The sequence below is a fragment of the Mus caroli genome, chromosome 9 (genome assembly GCF_900094665.2).
Source record: "Mus caroli chromosome 9, CAROLI_EIJ_v1.1, whole genome shotgun sequence".
NCBI lineage: Eukaryota > Metazoa > Chordata > Mammalia > Rodentia > Muridae > Mus > Mus caroli.
In genome coordinates, this window is record NC_034578.1 from 47,609,270 (window position 1) to 47,633,517 (window position 24,248).

The window sequence follows — 24,248 nt, forward strand, 5'->3', positions numbered from 1 at the left end:
ATATATATATATATATATATATATATATATATATATATATATATTGCTGAGAGTATCAAGGAAACTTAATTCCTTTTTCCTGACACCTTGACAATACTAATATATTGAAAATACAGATGAAACAGAGAAATTCCAAGATACATATAAATACCTAAAGTAAGTCCTGATTATCTAAGAAACAGAAGACATATTACTAGAATAAGATTGAATCAGAAATCAAAATATTACAATAAAGTCCCAGGCTATAACAACAGTATAGCCTCAATCCTGGCCATTCTAATGCCTCATGCCATGAACTCCATAAACCTATTTTATTTTCCAGAAAGAAAAAGTAATACAGTACACACATACACACACACACACACACACACACACACACACACACGCACGCACGCACGCACGCACGCACGCACGCACGCACGCACGCACGCGACGCCAGTGGGGGCTGGGGGTGGGCGGGGAAAACAGACACAAAGAGAGATAGAGAAAAGCTATCATAAAAAATTAGAATACTTCTTACATCATTCTACTAGACCAGTATTACTTTATTATTGTCAAAGACAATAGAAGAGAAACAACCAAAAAACAACACACACAGAGACTGAAAATAAAATTGCCTTAAACAACATTATAGAAATTACAGCCTTTTTAAATAGTGATCAGAACAACTAGGTATCCATAAAGAAAAAAAACCACACAACTTATTAAAAAAAAAAAAAAAGAAAGACATGAAATTTAGTCATTACTCGACATCATAAACACTACAAATTCCATAAACTAACTAGGGCTGGGGAGATGACAGCAGCTCTTTCACATCCTGTTTAAGGGGAAGTTACAGGCACAGATGCTTCTGGCAAGGGTCCTCATACATTAGACAGGAAAGGGGAAATGATGCCTGTTATGTTTTATGAAAAAGAAAGAGCCATGTTTGATAGAGTCAGGTATGGTGAAGTGGAAGGGTGTGCCTCTGCGGGCCCATGCTGAGACATCCTTCCCCACTAAGGTACCAGCCACACAATGGATATAGTATGGAATAGAGTTACGGGGGTGGGGGGAACAGGGAAAGAAAGACAGAGGGTAAGAAAGCAAGAGGGTAAGAGTGAGTAGGGGCAATCAGCCCCTTTTATAGTAAGCCAGGCATACCTGGCTGTTGCCAGGTAACTGTGGGGTGGAGCCTAGAAGGAATGCTAACAATGCTTACCTGTATCACAGGTAAGACCACTGCCTCCCTACATTCACTGACCTGAAGGACTCACGATTCTCTTTCCATCTTCTGCTTTGCAGGATGTGCCTCAAACCAGTAGCTTACTACAGCATCTTTTTGAACCGCCACCAAGCCCCCGTGGCAAGTTCTTCCTTGAGCTGCTAGGTTTAGCATGCTTAGCTTTGTTTGATCAGCAGATTTTCTTGGTCCTCTGTGTGGAGGAGTTCAGAACTGGCTGTCTCTCTCTTATCCTTTTTTTTTTTTTTTGAAGATACACAGAGATATTAAGATGAAAGTGTATTACTGAGATGTATTCCAGAATCAAGTCAAAAGAGAAAGCACATGGACATTAGACTATTGATGGTACGTAGTACCCAAGAAAGATCACTAACCTCGTGGTCTACTTCATGTTTAGAATTCTCTGTGCTGTTAGGGAAGCTGTTTTCTTCATAGTCCTCTCATCAGGGGTCATTCAGTAAGAACATAAAAATGCTCTTTGACTCCAGGAATACAACGTGTAAGCTATGCTGAGCTTTTCAGATTTGCCACTGATGGAAAGTGGAGAGGAGTGTTTGACTAGAAGACATGGGGTTTTGTCTGGAGACTGGGTCATGCTCTGTAGTCTACTATATAGCCCATAGGCAGGTCTCAAATTCCTGGCTATGCTCTTGCCTCAGCCTCCTGATTGTTCTATATGTTGTAAGTCACAGCCTAAGCTTTTTTATTTAATTTTTCTCTCTCTCCCTGCTGCCCTCTGGTGCTGGGGTTCCAACTCAGGGTCCTAAGCATGCTAGAAAAAAAATGCTCTATGGAGGAGCCACAGGCCCAATCCTGGTTTCAGTGGAGAGCCCAGGCTGGCCTTGCTCCTGCAATGTCAACCTCTTAAATGCTGGAGAGCCAGGCATATACCACCAGGCCTGTTTCTAAGAGTGAAGCTCAGAGCTGGGATGTGATTCATGGTACTTGCCTACCATTTGTGAACCTTTGGTTTGATTCTGTTTTAAAAATTGTTTAATATTAGAGAACGTAGTTACAATCTTTCTCCCTTCCCTTTCTTCCCTACAAACCTTCTCAAATATAACCTTGTTCTTTTTCAGATTCATGGCTTTCCCCCTCATTCACACACACACACACACACACACACACACACACACACACACACACGGCAGTTATATACTGTCTTAGGTTTCTAGATGGGATAAAACACCATGACTAAGGGCAACTTGGGAAGGAAAGCATTTATTTCAGTTTAGAGCTTTTAAGTCCATCATCCAGGAAAGTTAGGGCAGGAACTCAAGATAGGAAACTAGAGAACCATAAAGAAGTGCTGCTTGCTGGCTTGTTCTCTGTGGCTTTGCTCAACCTGCTTTCCTATAGCACCCAGGACCACCAGCCCAACAATGGCACTGCCCCCTGTTGGATAGTCCCTCCTACATCAATCACTAATCAAGAAAATACACCCATTACAGGCTTGCCTACAGGGCAACCGTGTGGAGATAATTTCTCAATTAAAATTCCCTCCTCCCAGATATGTTTAGGTTTGTGTGAAGCTGATAAAAATTCACCAGGACAGTTAGAGTAAACAACATGGAGATTTTTTTTTTTTTTTTGGTGTGCTGTGCTTTATTTAGACAGCAACCATGTTGAGAGTGATGTTGAGTCTGCTTAGCATGTGTTCCTTTCTACAGTCTACTCTAGACAAAAATGAAGCTACTTCTTCTTTTTCAGATTCCCGGGTCCTAAGACTGGTTCACACTTGGATCATATACACAGCAGGACTAATGCGTGGGCTGAGGTTCTAAGTAGTCAGTCATGTAAGCTGACTTCGCTGTGCACTTGTAGTGAGGAGGATCCAGCTCAGGCTGATGTCCAGGAAACCAGTGAGGCTCTCGTTTAAATCCTGTGGGAAGGAAAGGCAAGAGGAAAACAATCAACGCAGAGCTTAGTAACAAAGCTCATTCATACTTTTCCTCAGACTTCTCAACACTGAGAGGGAAGAGAAATTGTTCACTTAGTCACTCGTTCATTTGACTTTTGAGTTCCTTCTATCTGCTGGGAACTGCGATGGGTGCTAGGAGTTAAGGATTCATAACAGGAGTCCACCTACTATGTGCTGACTGTAGCTTCTTCCTGTTGTAGTTTGCATCATATGTTGTTTCGAAGGCATGTCCAAACTAGAAAGGAAAAGTAACAGACTGAGAATCTATCTCTGTAGATAATAGTTGGGGCCAGAGAGATGACTTAGCAGTTTAGAGCACTGACGACTCTGCCGGAGGATCTGGGTTCAGTTCTCAGCATCCACATACCAGCTCACAAATGTCTGTAACTCCAGTGCCAGGGGATCTGATACCCTAGCACAGATATACATGCAGGCAAACACACACACACACACACACACACACACACACGTGTTTTTATGGTGGTTTGTCATCTGAGAAGGCAGGGAATATTCAACTTGATACTAAAGTGGGCTAGGTGGTCTAGCTGAAGGATGGTCTCTCATCATTCTACACAGAAAATCTCACATGGCCACTGGCATTTTTTTTTTTCTAACAGGAACAGAAGAAGAGAAAGATATATTACCTGGGAAGGCAAAGGTTTAGGCTTTACAATATTCTTCAGGTCGTATCTTTCCTGATTCCAGTTGCCTACCAGGGTACGGTTCGAATAGGAGTTCTCATTAGTGGTGCATCTCCATCCGTACTGTAAAAACTTGGACATGTCATTCCAGTCTGTCCACACTTCTCCATGACCATCAGCATAAATAATGCTGCCATAGTGTGGGTTTCTGAGATAACAGACAAGGTTTTGTCTCTGGAAAAACAAAGAATGTAAAAGCTTATCAAAATAGTCAAAGAGCCGGAAAGTTGTCCCTTTCTACCTCTGCTTTAAAGATCCAAGTGCTAACACAAGCACACCTTATTAACTCCACACCTTTGTCCAAGCGTAATTTATATGGCTCTGGTTCCTCTTCAGGTGTACGTGCCCACTGCTCTCTCCTGTCAATCAGCAGTACTAGATGATTGACTATACAAATGCCACTGACCCACATTCCTTGAAATGACAGAAACTATTTCAGCATCCCAACATTGTGTGAGCAATGAGCTGAATGTTTTAGTGAGTTCAAGATGTAAGGGTACTGCTTCTGAGAGAATGGAAGGTAAAAAACTGAATAACCAGATTAACACAATAAACAATTAATGATAATTTTCTCAGGTCAGCTCAAATAAGTTAACTCTCTTTTTGCCTCACACAGAAGTTTTACTGACATTCTTCACTTTCTGTGAACATTTACATATATTTCCATCTTAAATATATATCTTATTTCTGTGAAAATTTATAACTTTATGTCATAGGTACAAGAACATGCAATATGTTCTCTAATGAACACCATACTTATAAAGGACAGGCTCTGTATGTTCATTGTTTTATATATCCTCTCAATCAGTAGTTACCCTCCCAATGAATAGTTCTTTGCACATAGCAGATAGTAAATATCTGTATTTTAAATTGTTGGCAAGCAATCAAAAGCCCAACTTTTTGTTACTAAATAAGCCTGGTCCTTGGACTTAGAAGGAAGATGGTACCTGTATTATTGATGTGTAACTTGATGGTGAATACAGTGATTTGCTGGAACATCTCAGGGAGTAAAAGCGATTTCTATGTGGCAGTTCCATGTTCGTTAATGACGTCTCCAAACCTGACCTTTCAAGTTCTCCAAACAAAGATCACCATCGACAGATGGCCATGGTTTGAGAGACACAACCCAACTGCCTTTTCACAGGCAAACCCAATACTACAGCAGGGAAGGATGGGATTGTAGGTGACTGCCCTCACATCATCTGCCTTTGTGAAGGTATATGCATGACGTCACCAAACAGCATGATGACTTGGGTATGTGGATCCAGAAAGCCCAACAGGCCTAGTGTTTAGAGGTGATACTGGCCAGAGCCAGAAGGACAGACATCCACTCAGTTATCAGGGACAGAAAAATAGGGCTGGTGTGATTTTTTTTTTTTTCTTTTTTGGTCATTTGATCAGTCAGTCACTAAGTCCTGCTGATTTCTGAATCCGTCCATTACTTTTCATCTTCACTGCCAATTTCCAGTTCAGACCACTGGCTCTTTTGTCCCTTGTACTGCAGGCAGCCTTTTATCAGGTTTCCTTGTCATCAACCTTATTCATGACTAATCCTTTTTCCATAGGAAAGTGGTTTTTGAAAATAAATTATATTATCTTCAAAGTTTAAATATTTTAGTGGTTGCTGTTTTTAGAACACCTGGATTTTTCTTTTTAGGATTATTTATTTTATGTATATGACTACAGTGTAGCTGTCTTCAGACATATCAGAAGAGGGCATTGGATCCCATTACAGAAGGTTGTGAGTCACCATCTGCTTCCTGGGAATTGAACTGAGGACCTCTGGAAGAAGAGTCAGTGCTCTTAACCACTGAGCCATCTCTGCAGTCTAGAACACCTGGACTTTTAAGTCCTATTTTACAAGTTAACTAGACTACTTTTGGCTAAGAAAACTACAAAGTCAGCAACTGCGGCAAACAATAGGTGGTGGTGCAGGTCAGCTTCCCAGAGAGTTCTCCTTTTTGAGTACAGTTTGGGGTCTGTGCTCAAACTTGCTGGGACCACTCATGGCAGAGTTTAGTCTATAGGTCACTTTCTCCCATATTTCTTTGCAAATTCTTGAGCATCCTTACATATTTTTTTATGGCCTTTTGAGTATTCTTTAGCTAGGTCAGTCCAGGGTGGGTTCTTGGGATGGGAATCATTCATTAGTACTACGAGAAATGGAATACTTGGTCATTCTCTCTCTCTTTTTTTTTTTTTTTTTTCCAAGACAGGGTTTCTCTGTGTAGCCCTGGCTGTCCTGGAACTCACTCTGTAGACCAGGCTGGCCTCGAACTTAGAAATTTACCTGCCTCTGCCTCCCAAGTGTTGGGATTAAAGGCGTGCGCCACCACGCCTGGCTATACTTGGTCATTCTTGGTGGCTGGTTTTCAGTTTTTAGCTAACTACTTCCAGATAGACATGCCCCATCTGATCAATGTTAGAGTGCTAGACTGTCTTTTCAAACGTGATTTTGGGAGGAAAGTTGATTTTTCTGAAGGTCACCTGATCAGGATTGTCAAGAACAAAAAGCCCTTACCAAATCAATAAAGTAGCTTCATTTTTTTTTTCAAATGAATTCAAAGTTTTTCATTTTATATTTTGAGACCTCCTGCTGGCTGCCATAATGGACATTTAGTGGCTTTCTATATTCTATAATATATTTCTATATTCCTGAATTAGCTATTAAATGGTTAAAACACTCAATTTGGTCTGGCTTCCTTCTTAACTCTACAGTGTCACCTGCTAGTCCGTCTCCCGGCCAACTATGTTCAACCAGTCAAACATAACTTTTTTTTTTTTAACTATGATTTTATGAACATTGTTCCTTCTGCCTTTTTAATCCTTTTTACCTAGCTAAAACGAGTTCCCCTCCCCCAACTAGATTTCAGCTCAGGCTAACTTCAGGGAATCTATGCCTCCCTTTCCCAGCTTGGTAGGGCTTCCCTTGTGTATGCTTCATTCATAGTATCCCGAATTCCTTCACTCACGGTGGGTACACACCCCATTTTATTTGAGTTGCCTCTTCTGCTGTGTGCATTTGTCATCTGACAGTAGGCAGGCCACTTCCAGTTCATCCATACACCTAGCTGCTCTCACAGTGCCATGGAACAAGACAGGCGTTCAATGTTATTTCTTGAAAATAGGATATACAAACACCTGGAGATATGTTGAGTGGCTGAGAGAAAAGGAGGCAGCCATTTCAGAAGATGGTGCAGTTACAGCGTCCTGAGCCTTTCGAATACGCAAGACTCGTCTCACTCCTCAGTTAGTGACTGTTATGCGACTTCAAGCAAGAACGGCGAAGACGCTCAGGGCCGTCCGTGTTGGGCCGTCCGAGTACTTTAAAGAAAACGAGCCTTTGGAGGCGCACGAAGATGAAGAGGCAAGGCCAAGAGCTCCATTTTACTTTCCCGCTCGAAGCTCCCGAGCAGTAGCTCCAAATGTTTATCCAGGTAACTACAAGCTGTTGATGCGTCATCACTTAGTGCCGGGTGGAGTGGGGAGGGGGAGGGAGACGAGGCCCAAGCGAAGGAAGTGACGTATGAAATGTGCGCATCGGAGAGCGCTGGCAGGTAAGCCGGAGGAGACCATGCATCCCCGGCGCCTCCTGTTGGTCGGGGAGGGGAATTTCTCCTTCGCCGCTTCTCTGATCGACGGCCTGGATCCCAGCGTCAGTGTTACCGCTACCGGCTTCCAGCACCGGGCGGCTCTGGAGGGAGATCCCGTAGCGCTAGAGAACCTACAGCGCCTGCGCGAACGAGGTAGCACGTCCGGGCCCTCCGCGAGGGACCGCCCGGAGCGTAGGGTGTGGCTCGCGCGGGGAACGCGAGGGCGCCTCCTGGGGGCGCTCTGGCGGATGCGCTTGCGTGCTCAGGTCTGGGCTGGGCTGCATGGTTGGCAGCCCAACCATGCAATGAGTGGTGGTGTTTGTCCAGGTTTACAGATCTTAAGACGTCTTTTGGTCTCTATTTCACGCCTTTAAACCTTGCCAGGTGTCGAAGTGCGTTTTGGTGTGGACTGTACCCAGCTGTCACATGCCTTGCCAGCCGACGATAGGGATTTTGATCGAATTTATTTCAACTTCCCGCACTGTGGACGAAAAGCTGGAGTAGCTAAGAACAGGGAACTGCTTGCCAAGTTTTTCCAGAGGTGAGGCAAGACGAGTCCTGGCATGGAAAATGTTTCCAGGTTCCCATAACCAAATCACTGCACACAAACTTTGTCGTTGGGGAAATAAGTTGCTAGGATACACGAGGAAAGAAGATAAGACCCAGAGAAAACCATAATCTTGTCTTAAAGATTTACATATAACCCTAGATGTTAAAGTACAAATAGACGTTACAAGGAAAAGGCAAGTTTATTTTTTAAAAAATTAATGTGTGTATGAGTGTGGCGGTCAGAGAACAACTTACAGAAGCGGGTCCTACTTCCATCGTGTATCCAGGAGATAAAACTTTGGCTACCATGCTTGGTGGCAAGCACCATTACCCACTGATCACCTATATAGCCCCAAATTGTGTGTGTTTTAAAAAAAAAATATGGATATGGGTGTTTTGTCGGCATGCATGTCTGTGCAACAGTTGTGTGCCTCCTTAGAGGACATTGGATCCCCCTGGGACTAGAGTACTGATTGGTGTCGTCATCATATGGGTACTGAAAATTGAACTTCTGAAGAGCTAGTGCTCTTAACTGCTGAATCTTTCAGCCCACCTCAAAAAGGTTTTAAAAAGTGCAAATCGTAAGAGTCAGTATAGCTTGATGACGGACGACAAGATTGGATTTAAGAATCACATGGCCTAGGTTCAAATCCTGGCTCACTGCTTACTAGTTAAAACTGTCGCCAAGTTTAGCCCTTACCTGCTTCTTCCCCCACCCCCATCTATAAACTGGCTATTAATAGCAGCTTAAAGTGATTCTGAATTTAAAATAGTACTTTAACATCAGTATACCAAACTGTATTCGGCTCCACTGGGCTATAGGTGTTGAGAAACTTTTAGCAAAGGCATTATTTTAAGTTAGGGAGTTGAAGTATAGATGAGTGTGTATGGTGATATAGTGCTCAGCCCAGCCCTGAGCTATAGAATAGGCAGAGAGCAGTAAGAAATCTTCTCATGGGGAGAAGCAACGCAAATAGTAAATTATATATAGGAGCTTTACGGATTTTGGCCTTTCTGTGGCATACAGGAAAACAATGCAAATGCCAAGCTGGTGACCTGTGCTGTTGTGGGGGCACTGGTAGACTTTTTATATGCTTAGGTTTCATAGAGCACTGCAAATAAGATTAATTTTAATTATTTCAGAGTTACACCATGTGCATATTGTTGATTCCCTTGGTAGTTTCTGTCTCTGATACACTTCTGGTGTCTGTCCCCCTTAAGCTGTGCTGATGTTCTTGCAAAGGCAGGAGAAGTCCATGTGGCACTGTGCAGAGGACAAGGTGGAACGCCTGCTGACAAGCCTCAGAGAGAGTGGCACAACAGTTGGCAAGTAGTTGCCATGGCAGCCCTGGGAGGGTTCATTTTAAGTGATGTGTGTCCCTTTAGCTGCGAGGCTGTGCCAGGATACAAGTGCACTGGGTATAGGTAAGACCATGGGCCTAAACCTTCTCCCCTTTCGTCTTCTGCATGAAGTATTAAAAAAAAAATTAAAAGCCAGACTTTTCGTTTCCAAGTTTCTGATGTAGTTTCAAAAATACTTGTTTACCAGTGGAAGCCTTCATATATATATATATATATATATATATATATATATATATATATATTTGTATGTATGTATAAATGTATATGAATATATATTATTTATGTGTGTATATAGTTAATTTAAACTAAGATGTAAATAATATTTAACGGCGTTCTTTGTTCATTTGGCAGGAGCCAGGATAGGCCCTTTCACATAGAAGGTGCTTTGACCTATATCTTCACCCAGAGCTTACCCTTTGAGAGCTGTCAGCCCAGAACTTTCAGAGTCAGACTGGAGGACCGGTGGTTTTACTTTGCAGAACCAGAAGCACTTCTAGGAAAGCTGAACAGGTAATCTTACCTGTGTCGATGGTCTGCCTGCACGTCTGTCTGAGGGTGCCAGTCCACTGGAACTGGAGTTACAGATAGGTGTGAGCTGGCCTGTGGGAATTGAACTCCGGTCCTCTGGAGAAGCAGCCAGTGCTCTTGACCTCTGAGCCATCTCTGCAGCCCTGCAGATAATCTTTCATTTAGCTAGGACTCTCTTCTGTCCCTAGCTGTACCATGATTGTCTTAGTGGTTACTGCATTTTGAATGGATGATGGATGATGTTGGTACTGTGGGTACTTGTCAGGCTGTTAGAATATAGGGGGTGGTGGCAGATTATATGCTAATTCCCAGGCCTGGGAGTATAGTTCAGTGTAGAGTAACTTACCTAGCATGCCCAAGACCCAGAATTTGCACCTGTCATTGCAGAAAACAAAACAAAAATTAAAAAAAAAAAAGCAAAAACCAAACCAAACCCAAAACTGCCCATGCTATTTCTTCATATGACAGGTGATTTATTTTCAGGACCAGTTTAAGGATACTTGCTTTCTGTAGAAGAGCAGATGACTTTAATTCTAGCAGCTGTAATTATTATTGTCAGTGAGAAGTTATTTTATGTGTTTAAACAGGAGGTTCCTTGAAGCATCTTCCTGTCATCCTATCAGAACCATCAATGAGAAACTCATTGCCGAATTGGGCAAAACTTTTCCCTTAAAAAGGCTGAAGTGTCCCCTCCCTTTGATGCCACGGGGAGGCCCCACTGTCCTCCTACCAGAGACCTGTGACCTCCTGCCTACCTTTTGGATTCGTCTACATGAAGATAACTCGTGTTCTGAGTTCCAGAATGGTGAAATAACACAAGAAATGGAAGAAATTCCTGTGTCAGTTTCAGAATGTACCCTTCCTGAGAGTCCTGTGAGAGATGGCTGCAAAGGCGCTCAGGAGGGAATCTGTGACCAGATCAAGCTTGGCCTCAGGCCTTCTCTTCTTGTTCATGTTGAAGCTGTCATCCATTCCCCAGACTTCCTCCCAGGCTCTCTGCATGTCCTCAGTGGACCTGTCTTTCAGAAGTGCCACATTTTACCTTTCACGATGCCAGCATTTCACGAGACTTTACTCATCCTTGGATTTGATAACAATATGAAGGAGAGTTGCCTTCTGTCACTGCTGGGTCACCTGAAGGATGCTCTAGGTGACCTTCTGACGCAGACTTTGCAGGAGGGCTCTAGTTTGGGCACTTCAGTGGAATTTGTCCTTCAACCAAACGGAAAGGATTATATAATTCATGTGAAGTCTCTTAATTTTGGCCCAGATTGTGCTGAGAATCTGATTATTGGGTCTATTCTCACATCTAAGATCGTTAAACAGAAACATCAGTGTTTCGTGTTTGTTTCTATAAACTTGGACTTATTAGTTATGCTTGCCTATGGTATTTCTGATTGGAGAATTTTGTGGACTTTTGATAACCGTTTCCTGAAGAGATTTGCCCCTGGGAAAATAGAACACTTTAAAAGCTATTCTCTGTACCCGCCCTGCTATGTGCATGACGTTAGTTTCTGGGTAGATGAAAAGAAAGCATTTGATGAACTGGAGTTTCACACTGTGGCCCGAGCGGTGTCCCAGGACACTGTCGTGTCTGTACAGTACCGTGATCGTTTTCAGCATCCAGAGACTCGGCAGGTCAGTCTCTGCTATAGACTGACCTATCAGACTTGTGATAAGGCTCTCACCCCACAGCTGGCAGCAGCAATGCAGTCCCAGTTCAGAAAAGAGATTCAAAGACAGCTACATGTTTCACCTCGATAGGTTAGTAACAGCTTTCTGCAGTGTTTGTTGTATGTGGGTGAAAAAGAACAACTTGAAACTTGTTCCTTTCTGGACTCTGGTGGTTTTATTTGTTTTGTGTGTGTGTATAAAAATTTTGTTTTTGTTTTTCATTTTTTTTTTTTTTTGTGACCCAAGTAGTGTTGGTGGCCCCTAAAGATGCCTGTGAATATCATTTAAATGCATAGGTTGGCTGGTCGTGGAGGTGGTGGTGGTACCCTTTGATCCCAGTGCTTAGGAGACCTGCCAAGGCTACATAGTGAGACCTTGTCTTAAAAAACCAAACCAGGGTGGGGGGGAGGGTATGGGGGACTTTTGGGATAGCATTGGAAATGTAAATGAGGAAAATACCTAATTAAACAAACAAACAAACAAACAAACCAGGTGGGGCAGTCTCTGGATGGTCATTCCTTCAGTCTCTGCTCTACACTTTGTCTCTGTAGCTCCTCCCATGGGTATTTTGTTCCCCCTTCTAAGAAGGACTGAAGTATCCACAGTTTGGTCTTCCTTCTTCTTGAGTTTCTTGTGTTTTGTGAATTGTATCTTGGGTATTCTGAACTTTGGGCTACTATCCACTTATCAGTGAGTGCATATCATGTGTGTTCTTTTGTGGTTGGGTTACCTCACTCAAGATAATATCCTCCAGATCCATCCCTTTGCCTAAGAATTTCATGAATTCATTGTTTTTAATAGCTGAGTACTCCATTGTGTAAACATTTTCTGTACACATTTTCTGCATCCATTACTCTGTTGAGGGACATCTGGGTTCTTTCCAGCTTCTGGCTATTATAAATAAGGCTGCTATGAACATAGTGGAGCATGTGTCCTTACTACATGTTGGAGCATCTTCTGGGTATATGCCCAGGAGTGGTATGGCTGGACTGCCCCACCTGGGGATCCATCCCATATACAATCACCAAACCCAGACACTATTGCAGATGCCAACAAAAGCTTCCTGACAAGAGTCTGATATAGCTGTCTCCTGAGAGGCTCTGCCAGTGCCTGACAAATACAGAAGTGGATGTTCATAGCTATCCATTGGATGGAGCACAGGTTCCCCAATGAAGGAGCTAGAGAAAGTACCCAAGGAGCTGAAGGGGTTTGCAGCCCCATAGGAGGAACAACAATATGAACTAACCTGTACCCCCAGAGCTCCCTGAGACTAAACTACCAATCAAAGAAAACACATGGTGGGACTCATGGCTCTAGCTGCATATGTAGCAGAGCATGGCCTAGTTGGTCATCAGTGGGAGGAGAGGCCCTTGGTCCTGTGAAGGTTCTATGCCCCAGTGTAGGGGAATGCCAGGGCCAGGAAGCAGGAGTGGGTGGGTTGGTGAGCAGGGGAAGGGGGGTTTTCAGAGGGGAAACCAGGAAAGGGGATAACATTTGAAATGTAAATATAGAAAATATCTGATAAACAAACAAACAAACCAAACAAAAATACCCCTTCAGACTGGTGGTTGGTGACTTTAATGTAGTTCAGCTTTTTGATCCTGAGAAAAAAACCAAACAAAACAAGTATTTTGTACTTTACTGTTCCCTTGCTGAAGAGGCTATGGAACCTGGATGTCCTTAAATATATATACCACACTTTCAGTTCCTCTTTCCGACTTTGTGGAATTTATGAGCGTTTTATCACATGTGTTACACATTTGGGATTAACATCATGATACTGCTATCTTTCATCATTGGCTGTTGAAATCAGAGAACCCTAAGTGTCAGAGCTAGGCTTGACATTTGGGCCTGTCTGACCAAAGCGCTTCTCTGTTCACATCCTTACTGTTCTTTCCTAGTCTTCATCAAAGGCTACAGAAGGATACACTCGTGTTCTACTGGTTGGCTGTGGGCTTGGTAATTAATGACTGTGTGTGGGAACTGGTGTACATGATCAGTCTCCATTTTCACGATGTAGGAAGTGGCATTATAACCTTTTGGTTAACTCTGTCAAGCTCAATGTTCCCTCTAGAATCCTGTATGCATTTCTACTAGTAGGCAGCACTGCTGTTAGGATTGGGTGAGCAATCTCCTGGAGTTGTCTTTGTAAAGTGTCTCTGTGAAAGGCCCCTGAAACCAAGTCTGGACGCCCCCCTAAAAAAAAAAACCCGCTCCCAACAAGAGCTTTTCTTTCCTTTTCTTCTCTTTTCTTTCTCTCTTTCTTTCTTTTTTTTGTTGTTAATGTAGTGAGAATAGTATGTGTTTGTAAAGGATTCTCAATTGGAATATAGTTTCTCCATTTATTACCCAAGCAACTTTGGACCTTGGTTTCCTTAGCAGTAAAGGCAAGGAGGCAGAGAGATTTAAAAAGCGTGTATGAAAAAAAAAAAAAACAAAAAACAAACAAACAGGGGCTGGTGAGATGGCTCAGTGGGTAAGAGCACCTGACTGCTCTTCCAAAGGTCTGGAGTTCAAATCCCAGCAACCACATGGTGGCTCAAAACCATCCGTAACGAGATCTGACTCCCTCTTCTGGTGTGTCTGAAGACAGCTACAGTGTGCTTACATATAATAAATAAATAAGTCTTTTAAAAAAAAACAAAAAAACAAAAACAAAAACAAACAAAAAACCGCCTCCAGCCAGCCGTGTTGTAGCAATGTCAGTGACATCTGCCTGCTTGAATGATCTGCGTAGCATTTCTTCAGGTTTTCACTTCTCAGTCAGAATCCTGGCCTCACTGGTTTGTCTCCATCTCTCTCAACAAGACAAGGCAAGGTGTTAAAGCAACCTTTTAGAGCCCTCTCCTTGGGTAGGCAGCTGTGCTATACCTCCACACACTACACTGTAGCGTTGGCAAAGTGGAGGAAGCAAATTAAAGGAAGGACGAAATACCCAGAGTCAGAAGTAGGAGAGCAAGCGAAGGCTGCCGTTCCGGCCTTCGCCTCAATTGCTCCACTGGCACAGTATTTCAGTTTTTATTGCGCATGTCGAGGCGTTTTGTCCCTCGGCGGACACCGTTTTCCAGCCAAGCAATGTCTGCACCTTCACCGATTTCGTAGCGTGCAGAGTTCTATCCTTTCCCCGACGCTGGGCATGGCGAGCCGAAGGGCCCGGCAGCGCCTCAAGGGCGGCGGCGGCGGCGGCAGTGGGGATGCGGGCCCGGCGGCGGAGAAGCTGGGAGAACAGCTAGGCAGCCGGGAGGCAGGCGCGGAGCCGCGGCCAGAGTACGTGTGCGGTCGGAGGGCGTGGTCGGCGGGAGGGTCCGGCGGCTCCGGGGGTCTCCGTTGGGGTTCTGGCTCACCCGGGGGTCGGCTCCCCACGGGGGCTCTGGCTCACCCGGGGGCTGCTCTCCACGGGGGTTCTGCGCTCACCCGGGGGTCGGCTCTCCGTTGCGAGCTGGGGCTCTCCGCCTGGGGTCTGCTCTTTGCTGCGAGCCGCGCGGCTTTGCTCCTCGCCGGGGGTCTGCTTTCCGCCCGCATCTCCGCTGCCACCCGGCGCTCTTACTCCTGCCCCTCGTGGGAGCGTCCCAGTTGGCGTCGATCATCGCCCCTCCGCAGCAGATCCCTGCATCTTTGCAGCGAGGGTCTGCCATGCTTCGGGTTCAAGTCCACATGAGCAGGCTTCATGCTGGTAGAGTTAGCAGAACCTCTGTGAGAGCCCTTGGTATGCCTTTTACATCTGAGTCTCACTGCGGTTTACTGTTGTCTCCCTCCCTCTGGGCTTCCAGCCCTAGAACCCCTCAGCCTCGCAGCCGCAGCCGGTAGCCTGTAGGTTAGGTCTGCGTTAAAGTGGTTGTTAGTATATGGGAACAGAGGAGGTCTGCACCTGCGTCTTATATTAAGCCTCATTCATTTGAAGGAGGAGGGAGGAGATAAAGCCATGACAAGGAATGACTTTAAGGAAGAAATGGAGAGAAAAGAAGACTGTGGTCTTCATGTGAGTGATTAGTTGGCTTGAGGTGAAACCGGCCAAGGTGTATGAATTAGTGTGTACCTTAGAAGCAGGAAGTGAACGGTGCGATTGGAAAAGCAATCCGCCTGCCTCTGCCTCCCGAGTGCTGGGATTAAAGGCGTGCGCCACCACGCCCGGCCCCTTATTCACTCTCAAGGATAACAAAGCCTTAGTTCTTTTAGGTGAATGGCTTTATTGCGGCGCTGTCTTTTGCCATTCCTGTCTTTCCTGTCTGGTTTTTAGTCTTCCCTAGCAGGACCTTCCTGATAAGACGAATGATTTTGCTTTCTCCTTCTGGGCAGGTCTGGAAATAAAGCAGGGCAAGTCTGGGCCCCTGAAGGATCCACTGCTTTCAAGTGTCTGCTCTCAGCGAGGTTGTGCGCAGCCCTTCTGAGCAACATCTCGGACTGTGATGAAACATTCAACTACTGGGAACCAGTAGGTGATCTCGTTAGCTGGGCTTTAGTTTTTGCAATCGTAGGGATCTAACCCATGGTTTTGGGCATTTGAAGCAATACTTTATCAGTGGGCTACATCCCTCGCCCCTAGTTCTGGGATTTTGGCCTTTGATCTTGATTTGGTACTTAGGACAAATTAAACATGTAGAATGTAAGTGTGGAAAATATTAAAATACATTGTTTTCATTTTTATATCTTAAAAACTGTTGGTTGGGGCTGGTGAGATGGCTCAGTGGGTAAGAGCACCCGACTGCTCTTCCGAAGGTCCAGAGTTCAAATCCCAGCAACCACATGGTGGCTCACAACCATCCGTAACGAGATCTGGCGCCCTCTTCTGGAGTGTCTGAAGACAGCTACAGTGTACTTACATATAATAAATAAATAAATCTAAAAAAAAAAAAACTGTTGGTTTATAGTTGTAAGGAGGATTATTGTTCACATCCCAGCAGCTCAAATTTAGGCGACTTCAGCTCCAAAACAAAATATGATAGCCCAGCGTGGTGGCCCATGCCTTTAGTCACAGCACTCTGGAGGCAGAGGCAGGCAGCTCTTATGAGTTCTAGGCCAGCCTGAGTTACACAGAGAGACCCTGTCTCAAAATAGAACTAATCTGATGTCCTCCTCTGGTCTCTAGGCACACACATGTATACCTACACTCATGCAAATATACACGCAAATAAAATAGGTCTTAAAAGAAAGCCCATATTGTTGATTTAATTACTATTAAAGTCTATGACCTTTAGCTGGTATACTCAAAGGTGATACTTACAATTATCTTTTAAATGGTTTTGCAAGTCTAAGTAATACTTGTGGGTATAGGTTTTAAAGCTAATGATTACTCCAAAACTTGAGGGAAATAAACTTCGGCATTTTCCTCAGGTCAGATCCCATTCTTAGACAGAAGCCACATTCTTCCACCTTTCTAAGTTTATTTCTTCTTATGTTTGCCAAAATAGTTGTGCTGGCTAGTTTTATGTCAGCCTGACACAGGCAGTCATTAGAAAAGGAGGGAGCCTCAACTGAGAAAATGCCTCCATGAGACCCAACTGTAGGGCTAGTCTGCAGGGCCTATTCTTAATTAGTGTTTGATGGGGGAGGGTCCTGCCTACTGTGGGTGGTGCCATCCCTGGGCTGGTAGTCCTGGGTTCTATAAGAAAGCAGGCTAAGCAAGCCACGGGGAGCAAGCCAGTAAGCAGCACCCCTCCATGGCCTTTGCCTCAGCTCCTGCCTCTAGGTTCCTGCCCTGCTTGAGTTCCTGTCTTCACTGCATTTGATGATTAACTGTCACATGGAACTGAATTTCCGTCTATTGGTTTGTCTTGTCCAACTTCCATGTGGTAGTTTTTGTTTAATCTTATTATATTTTATCTTGATTTTTTTTTAAGTGAATGAATGAAGACCTAGTCACTAACATAAAGGTAAACTGTCATTTGTCCCTATTGAGAGAGGGAAAATCAGTTTTGTCCAGTAAAGTGACACTGGGTATACAACCACTCCGGGACAGGCCTCATGCTCAGGAGTAGTTGACCAACATATAATGGACTCCAGTTTTGTTGTGTGTGCTTTTATTTGGTTACACTTTGGTGTTTGTTTTTTGTTTTTGTTTTTTCCCTTTTTGAGTGTAATTTAATCTCGTTTTCTTGGGTTTGTTGTTGTATTGAGTCTTTGATCCTTTTTTCTTCTCTTTTTAAAAAGATTTATTTATTTACTATATGTAAGCACGCTGTAGCTGTGTTCAGACACATCAGAAGAGGGCATCAGATCTCATTACAGATGGTTGTGAGCCACCATGTGGTTGCTGGGATTCGAACTCAGGACCTTCGGAAGAGCATTCAGTGCTCTTAATCGCTGAGCCATCTCTCCAGCCCGAGTCTTTGTTTCTTTTGGGAAAGAATTTAAAAGTTGGATGAGTAGGGGAGGGGAAGGATATGATCAAAATATATTTGAATTCGAAAATTGTTTTAAATAATGAAAAATATAATAGTACTAGAAAGAAGACGTGAACCCTTTCCTCTCCAAGTTGCTCTGGGTCATGGTCAGTGGCCTTCACTAGGACAGTAGTGCTGCTCATAGTCCACTTGCAGTGTTGTTTCTTGAGGTTTTTTTTGATTATGTATTTTTTTTAATGACTTCCTATTACAGAAAATTTGGAAGTTACCGATCACAGTTTGTGTCAAAAACAGAAGTTGCTTAGTGTGTGCAGCTTAAGGAATGAAACAGAGTTTTCCTGTTTTGGTTAAACATTATCTTAAGAAAATAAATCCAGTAAAATTTTAGCGTCTTCATTTAAAAATATGTGGTCATGTGTATCTTTTCTTAATGTGTTTTCATTAGTTACAGGTGTTAATTCTCAACATTTTGTCTCTAATTTCAACACAGGCTGTTCACCTGTGAGCCCTCTGGAGGGCTTTGCTAGGATGACACATTTGTTTCTGCTTTCAGACACACTACCTCATCTACGGGAAGGGATTCCAGACATGGGAGTATTCCCCCGTGTATGCCATCCGCTCATATGCCTACCTGTTGCTGCATGCCTGGCCAGCTGCATTTCATGCACGGATTCTGCAGACTAACAAGGTAAGGGCTGGCTGACCGGGTAGCACTCACATCCACCGAGAGGTAAGTCTGGGGCCAGTTTTGAAAGGGGACAAAAATCTACTGATGGCCAAAAGGCTGATTTCTTTCTTTTATTTTTTCATTTTTCTTCTTTGAGATGGAGTCTTGCCATGTTCTGCAGACTCAAGTGCTCCTCCCCCCCCCCCCACACCCCCTGCACTTCCCAGGTTCCTGTGTCTGGCCTCCTCTTTGAAAGGATTGTTTGTGCAGTTGTCATTCCACCTATGCTAGTAGCAGCTTTCACTTAGTGTACATTGTGCATTGTGTTACGTGATGGCACAGTGACCAAGTCTAGTCGGCTTCATGCCTTACAGTTCTTTGGGAAAGAGTAGGAGAAAAGTACAAGGTGCAGTGGGGGAGCATTTTAAGAGGGTCTAATTTAAGTAGAATGCGCAAGATCCCGCTGAGGGTTAAAGGTTTTGACAGTCTGTGTTTTGGTATGAATTTTTTCTTTTTTAGTTTGTTTGTTTAGAGTTCACTAAATTACTTGAATATTTAGGCTTATACCTTTTGCCAAATTTGGGAAGAGGGGTATGTGTGCAAGGTTGGTTGATGTGTGTGTATGTGTTATGCATGTGTGTGTTATGCATGTGTGTGCTGTGTGTGTGCACACTCGCGCATGTGCAGGTTTGTGGGTCTGTGTGAGCACATGTGCCTATGTATGAGTGCAGAAACAGAGGAGATACCAGATATCTTTTGCTCTGTCTCCACGTGTCTTCCTCTTTTGCTCTGTCTCCAGGTATCTTCCTCTTTTGCTCTAACTTCACCTGTCTTCCTCTTTTGCTCTCCACCTTATTTCTTAGACACAGGGTCTCCCACTAAACCGGAAACTCTGTTTTACCTGGGAGCTGGTCAGTGAGCTCCTAAGAGCTGCCTGTCTCTGCCTCCTGGTGATGCTGAGGTTAAAAAGCACATGGCCATCCATGCCTGGCTTCCACCTGGGCACCATGCCTGAATGCACGTTCTCTTGCTTGTATGGCATGTGCTCTTAGTTGTGGAGCCATGCCCCAGCCCCGAATCTGGGAGGTTTTTAACTGTTATTTTTTATCATGTGTGTGTGTGTGTATGGAGTCCAGAGATGTCAGACCCTTGAAGTTGTAACTACAGGTTGCTCAGCTGCCTGACATGGGAGCTGAGAATTGAACTCTAGTCCTCTGGATAACAACCCAAACTCTTAGCCACTGAGCCATGTCTCTGGCTGTAGGAACTGTCTTTGTAAATTGAAGGTCTAATGATGAGAAAAGGCCAGCGTTATTTCTCATGTAAGTTAGTTTGATTTATGGAGAGAGAATGGGGTGGATGGAATGAGACTGAGAAGGAGGAGTCCAACTTTGTGTGTGACCCAATGGGATTTAATGCTGTGGGGTTTTTGTTCATGTTCCTCCCCAACCCAGGTTTTTGGGTGGGAGATGCGGTTACAGTTGCACTTTTCACAGTGATCAGAGAGGTGGGACACATAGGAAGTGGCAGGACATTGTTGCTCCCTCTCCACCAAGTATCATATTTCTGGCTTTTTAGGTTTGTTTTTGCTTATGAACTTATTAAAGGAAAAATAAGATGGAGGGCTCCATAGAGAACCAGCAACTTGAAGCCCTTAGGTTTTGTTTCTAGCTGAATGTCCATATCACATTGAGCTTGCTGAGTCGTCTTCTGTCACTCTCACCTGATGTATGTGACATGAACAGCGTAAGTTCCAGTTTCATCCTGTGGCTTTGCATATTCTGAACAAGAGCAACTTGGAGGGAAGGGGTTATTTGGCTTATACTTCCAGGTCACAATCCATCATTAAGGAAAGTTAGCTCAGAAACCCACTCGGAGTAAGACAGAAACCATGGAGAAATGCTGCTTGCTGGTGTGCTACCTGGCTCCGGATCAGCTGGCTTTCTTATTTTTGTAGGCAAGGCTTGCCTTGAAGTCGCAAAGATCTTTCTGTTTCTGCCTCCCAGTGCTGGTATTAGTGTGTGCCAGCACACCTTTCTAGCTAGCTTTCTGTACAGTCCAGGTGTATTTGCTAAGAGATGGTGCTGTCCATAGTGGGCTGCACTCTCCTACATCAATCATTAGTGGAAACAGTCTCTCACAGATGTGGCCTCAAACTAGTTTGATTAAGGCAGTTCTTCAAGGGAGGTTCTCTTCCCAGGTGACGCTAGGTTATGTCAAGTTGGTAATAAAAACTAACCAGGATACGTGAACATGGGGAGGAAGATTTCCCTTTTGTTTTTACTTGAGTCCCGTCTCGTCTCCCTGTTAGCTCTGCCAGCCCGAGTCCATAGGGACCCACTTGTAAAGAGAATTCTAGCTTTGTGACACTGGGGCTCTCATCTCTTGTGTCAACACCTTTGGGTATTGATATTTACAATATCTGCATATTAGATATTTACATTATGATTCATAACAGTAGCAAAATTATAGTTTGAAGTGTCAACGAAAATAATTTTATGGTTTGGGGTCACTACAGTGTAAGGAGCCATATAAAAGGGTTGCAGCGCTGGGAAGGTTGAGAGCCAATGCTGTGGTCTGAACCCTATTTCCTAATGTTGAAGATAGGTGGGGTCCGGGTGAAAGGTGGTGTGTAATGCTAGCACTCTACTCTCTGCTCCTGGCTGCCTTTCCCCCTGGCTATTCCCTGTGAGTATTCTCTGCTCTTGGATCTGAGTGTGAATTCCCCTGCCATATGCATGGGTGGGACCCCGCACCAGGCCCTGACTCTCGGCTGGCCTTGCAGCCCTGAAGCCTAGCCTTCCCGTTTGTCGTTTGTCACCTCTGACTTCCTCGTGTATATGAACTGCTTCCCACTGTGAATGGACTTCCTGGCAATTAGCAGTGGAATATTCTTCATATATTTGTCATTCAGATATCCCTTTCTGCAAGTTACCCTTTCACATCCTTTGCTTGTTTTTATGTTGTTGTTGTTGTTGTTTTTTTTTATAATGCAGTATACTTGTATTTTGGGTAAGATAATCAACAGATTCTTATAAGAAGGCAAAGGCACAGAGTGCATGCATATTGAGTTTCCAGTTTGCCTCTCTGATCTTTGCTTGTTTTTAAATGACGTTTTCCTTTTGCTTTTGAGATGGACTTGCACTGTGTCTGGAAATGGAGTTATGCTGTAAGGATTCAGTGTACCTAACATACAGTGCTCTGTAGCATAAAAGTTAATCAGGGGGAAGCAGGGGTGGCTCAGTGTGTTCACAAGCACTGGATGCTCTGCCAGAGGATGGGGGTTCACTTCTCAGCACCCACATAGTGGTTCACAACCATTGCTAATTACAGTTCCGAGGATCTGATGCCCTCTTCTGGCCTTCTTGGGCACTGCATAAAAGTGGTGCACAGATATGCAAGCAGGCAAAACACTCAAAATAAAAATAAGTAAGTCTTAAAAGTTAGTCAATACAACTCTTATTGCTATTGTTTTTAGTCTTATGCCATTAATCATAGAACTGGCTAACCAGTATTACAGACACACAGGAGCCAGGAGTTAAGCAGCTCACTCCCAGCCTTTCATATGCATGCAGTTTCCATAGCTGTAATGCTGATGTATTTTGTAAGTTGTCAGTATTTAGAGTTTTATGCCTCTTTAACACGTGCTGTTGTAGCCAGATGAGGTAGCTTATATGTACAGTCCTAGCACTTGGGAGGCTGAGGCAAGAGGATTACTGTAGGTTTGAAGTCATCCTGGGATCGATGGTGAGTTTCAGACTAGCCTGTGCTGCAGCGTGAGACCCTGCATTAGAAGGGGAGGGAGAAGGAGAACGCTTACTGAGTAAGCAGCAAATGAGCAGCATTGGTCAGCGTTGGTCAGCGTCTTCATCCTTGCAGCAGTGTTCATGTGTGGTTAGTACTCTCTCTAAACCAGATGTAGCATGATTGGTTGCATACTTACAATTGGATACTTTGTATTTTTTACTAAACTTCTAGTGCTACAGTCAGTGTTCTTATGAATGGAGGCTTCCACCCCATTTATAGTAAAAGAAGTAGGTACACTGAGTCTGGGGACTTGAAAATCCACGTGGTTCTCAATAAACTCGGCTCTTGAAGAGGATTGTACTGGTTCATAGCACAGTTTACTGACAACAGCTGAGACCTTTTCTTCCTTACGAGCTTGCCGGCTCCTGTTGCTGACCTCAGTTTTTTTACTCTGGGTTTCTTTCAGATTCTTGTATTCTACTTTTTGAGATGTCTCCTGGCTTTTGTGAGCTGTGTTTGTGAACTTTACTTTTATAAGTAAGTATCAAAACTCTCCATCCAAAGGGGCTAGGGGCCCTGGAGCTCAAGCAGTGCTCCTCGCTCCTCTGGTGTTCTGCCTGGAGGGCACCTTCTTGTCTGAAGCGTAGCTGAGGAGGAGGCCCAGCTTCTGCTCCCCTTGGCGTGCCCTGGCTTTGGTCTGCAGTACAGGCCTCACTGGTCCTCATAAGAGTTAGTGGAACCTTGTCTTTGATTCTCAGCAGAGGGTTGGTCCCTCTCCCTGGAGCTGAGCTCATGGAGACTGTTGTCAGGTGGAGTCTTCACTCAGCACATTGCCTCACATCAAGTAGCTCTTAGTCGATTGAATATTAATGAATCCATATGCATTTAAGTAGTCTAGAATAAAGTAACTGTCATTTAAAAATGTAACACCTAAAAACCATTTAAATTTAATAGTGCCTTAACATATTAAAAGATCCTCAGTCTTGAGGCTGGAGAGATGGCTCTGCAATAAAGTGCACTTGCTGCTCTTTGAGAGGACCAGGGTTCAGTTCCCTGTACCCATGTGGCAGCTAAATACAGTCTGTAATTCCAGTTCCAGAGGATCTGACACCCTCACACAGACATATGTGTAATATACAGGAAATAAAAATGAATGAAAAAAAACCCCAAAAACATTTTAAAAATCAGAAATTGGAAAAAAGATACTCAGACTTAAAAGGATCATTATAAAAATTCTTCATATAACTAGATGTGTCAGATTAAAATTAATTTTTGGCTTTGACTCTGGCTAGAATAGAAGTAAAAACAAAGCCAGGACTCCCTCGGGATTGTACCCATGAATTGGGCTTCATGTGGATTTTGGCCTTAACTCAAGTCACCCATGTCATCTCCTAAGCCCCATGATGAGGATTTATGGTAAATTGTCCGGGTTATAGAGGCCCATACATCATGTAAAAGTTTCTCTAGAGAATTGTACTCTTAGCCCAGATGACAACAAGCCGTCAGGAATAAAGTTGTAACGCACGAGGAAGTGTGGGAAAGAGGCTGGAAGAGTGGCTCTGTGGCAGAGCACAGGCTTCATGTGTGCGGGGCTCCGGGCTCAGTTCCCAGGGCAGCAGTCATCTAAACGCTGGCCTGTGAACCTTCGCTTCTTAGCAGTTAATAGAGTAGAGACAGCATTTACTGTGTGTAGAGACGTGGAAGAGGGAGCTGAAACCATAATGAACAGAAGAGCCTCTGAAGGGACCAGGCCAGTGGGAAAAGTGGGGAGAGACCCTAGAGAGATGAACACACAGTTGTTTTATGTTGACTTCATGTTTACATACATTTTAAAAAAATTTTTAAATATTTTTTTTATTACGTATTTTCCTCAATTACATTTCCAATGCTATCCCAAAAGTCCCCCATACCCTCCCCCCCACTTCCCTACCCACCCATTCCCA

The 24,248-nt window shown here is 43.9% G+C and overlaps 3 protein-coding genes across 5 annotated transcripts in view; 2 read left to right on the forward strand and 1 right to left on the reverse strand.

The window, feature by feature from the left end:
• Nucleotides 1-2,424: 2,424 nt before the first annotated feature.
• C9H11orf1 (chromosome 9 C11orf1 homolog) lies at nucleotides 2,425-7,301 on the reverse strand. Of its 2 annotated transcripts, none has more exons than XM_021172366.2 (4): nucleotides 6,986-7,301; nucleotides 3,788-4,018; nucleotides 3,312-3,378; nucleotides 2,425-3,104 (listed from the first exon to the last, which is right to left on the reverse strand). In XM_021172366.2, the coding sequence occupies exons 1-4, from the start codon at nucleotides 7,025-7,027 to the stop codon at nucleotides 2,983-2,985; spliced, it is 462 nt and encodes a 153-aa protein (XP_021028025.1). In that variant the 5' UTR covers nucleotides 7,028-7,301; the 3' UTR covers nucleotides 2,425-2,982. The 2 variants fall into 2 exon arrangements, with proteins under 2 accessions (XP_021028025.1, XP_021028024.1); XM_021172365.2 differs by lacking the exon at nucleotides 6,986-7,301 and adding an exon at nucleotides 4,792-5,483.
• Nucleotides 7,302-7,370: 69 nt separating this feature from the next.
• On the forward strand, nucleotides 7,371-11,885 carry Fdxacb1 (ferredoxin-fold anticodon binding domain containing 1). Its single transcript, XM_021172603.2, has 5 exons — nucleotides 7,371-7,590; nucleotides 7,822-7,978; nucleotides 9,208-9,411; nucleotides 9,700-9,858; nucleotides 10,464-11,885. The coding sequence occupies exons 1-5, from the start codon at nucleotides 7,371-7,373 to the stop codon at nucleotides 11,638-11,640; spliced, it is 1,917 nt and encodes a 638-aa protein (XP_021028262.2). The 3' UTR covers nucleotides 11,641-11,885.
• A 2,646-nt stretch (nucleotides 11,886-14,531) lies between these two features.
• The window catches only part of Alg9 (ALG9 alpha-1,2-mannosyltransferase), a 71,257-nt gene continuing 61,540 nt past the window's right edge, over nucleotides 14,532-24,248 (forward strand). The window contains exons 1-4 of one of the 2 annotated variants that reach the window (XM_021172705.2): nucleotides 14,532-14,817; nucleotides 15,847-15,982; nucleotides 18,445-18,579; nucleotides 22,772-22,842. In XM_021172705.2, the coding sequence (XP_021028364.1) occupies nucleotides 14,687-14,817; nucleotides 15,847-15,982; nucleotides 18,445-18,579; nucleotides 22,772-22,842 (473 nt within the window). In that variant the 5' untranslated portion in view covers nucleotides 14,532-14,686. Of the gene's footprint in view, nucleotides 14,818-15,185; nucleotides 15,257-15,846; nucleotides 15,983-18,444; nucleotides 18,580-22,771; nucleotides 22,843-24,248 lie in introns of those variants that run through there. The other variant, XM_029481947.1, reaches the window with a different exon arrangement.

Bases quoted from the DNA above. Each gene is read 5' to 3' on its own strand.
- Fdxacb1 (XM_021172603.2), top strand. From the start codon at position 7,371: ATGAAATGTGCGCATCGGAGAGCGCTGGCAGGTAAGCCGGAGGAGACC. The intron at 7,979-9,207 runs GTGAGGCAAGAC...GTCCCCCTTAAG, and splicing joins CTTGCCAAGTTTTTCCAGAG to CTGTGCTGATGTTCTTGCAA. The intron at 9,859-10,463 runs GTAATCTTACCT...GTGTTTAAACAG, and splicing joins CTTCTAGGAAAGCTGAACAG to GAGGTTCCTTGAAGCATCTT.
- C9H11orf1 (XM_021172365.2), bottom strand. From the start codon at position 4,881: ATGGAACTGCCACATAGAAATCGCTTTTACTCCCTGAGATGTTCCAGC. The intron at 3,379-3,787 runs GTAATATATCTT...TTTCCTTTCTAG, and splicing joins CTAAACCTTTGCCTTCCCAG to TTTGGACATGCCTTCGAAAC. The intron at 3,105-3,311 runs GTAGGTGGACTC...TCCTTCCCACAG, and splicing joins GAAGCTACAGTCAGCACATA to GATTTAAACGAGAGCCTCAC.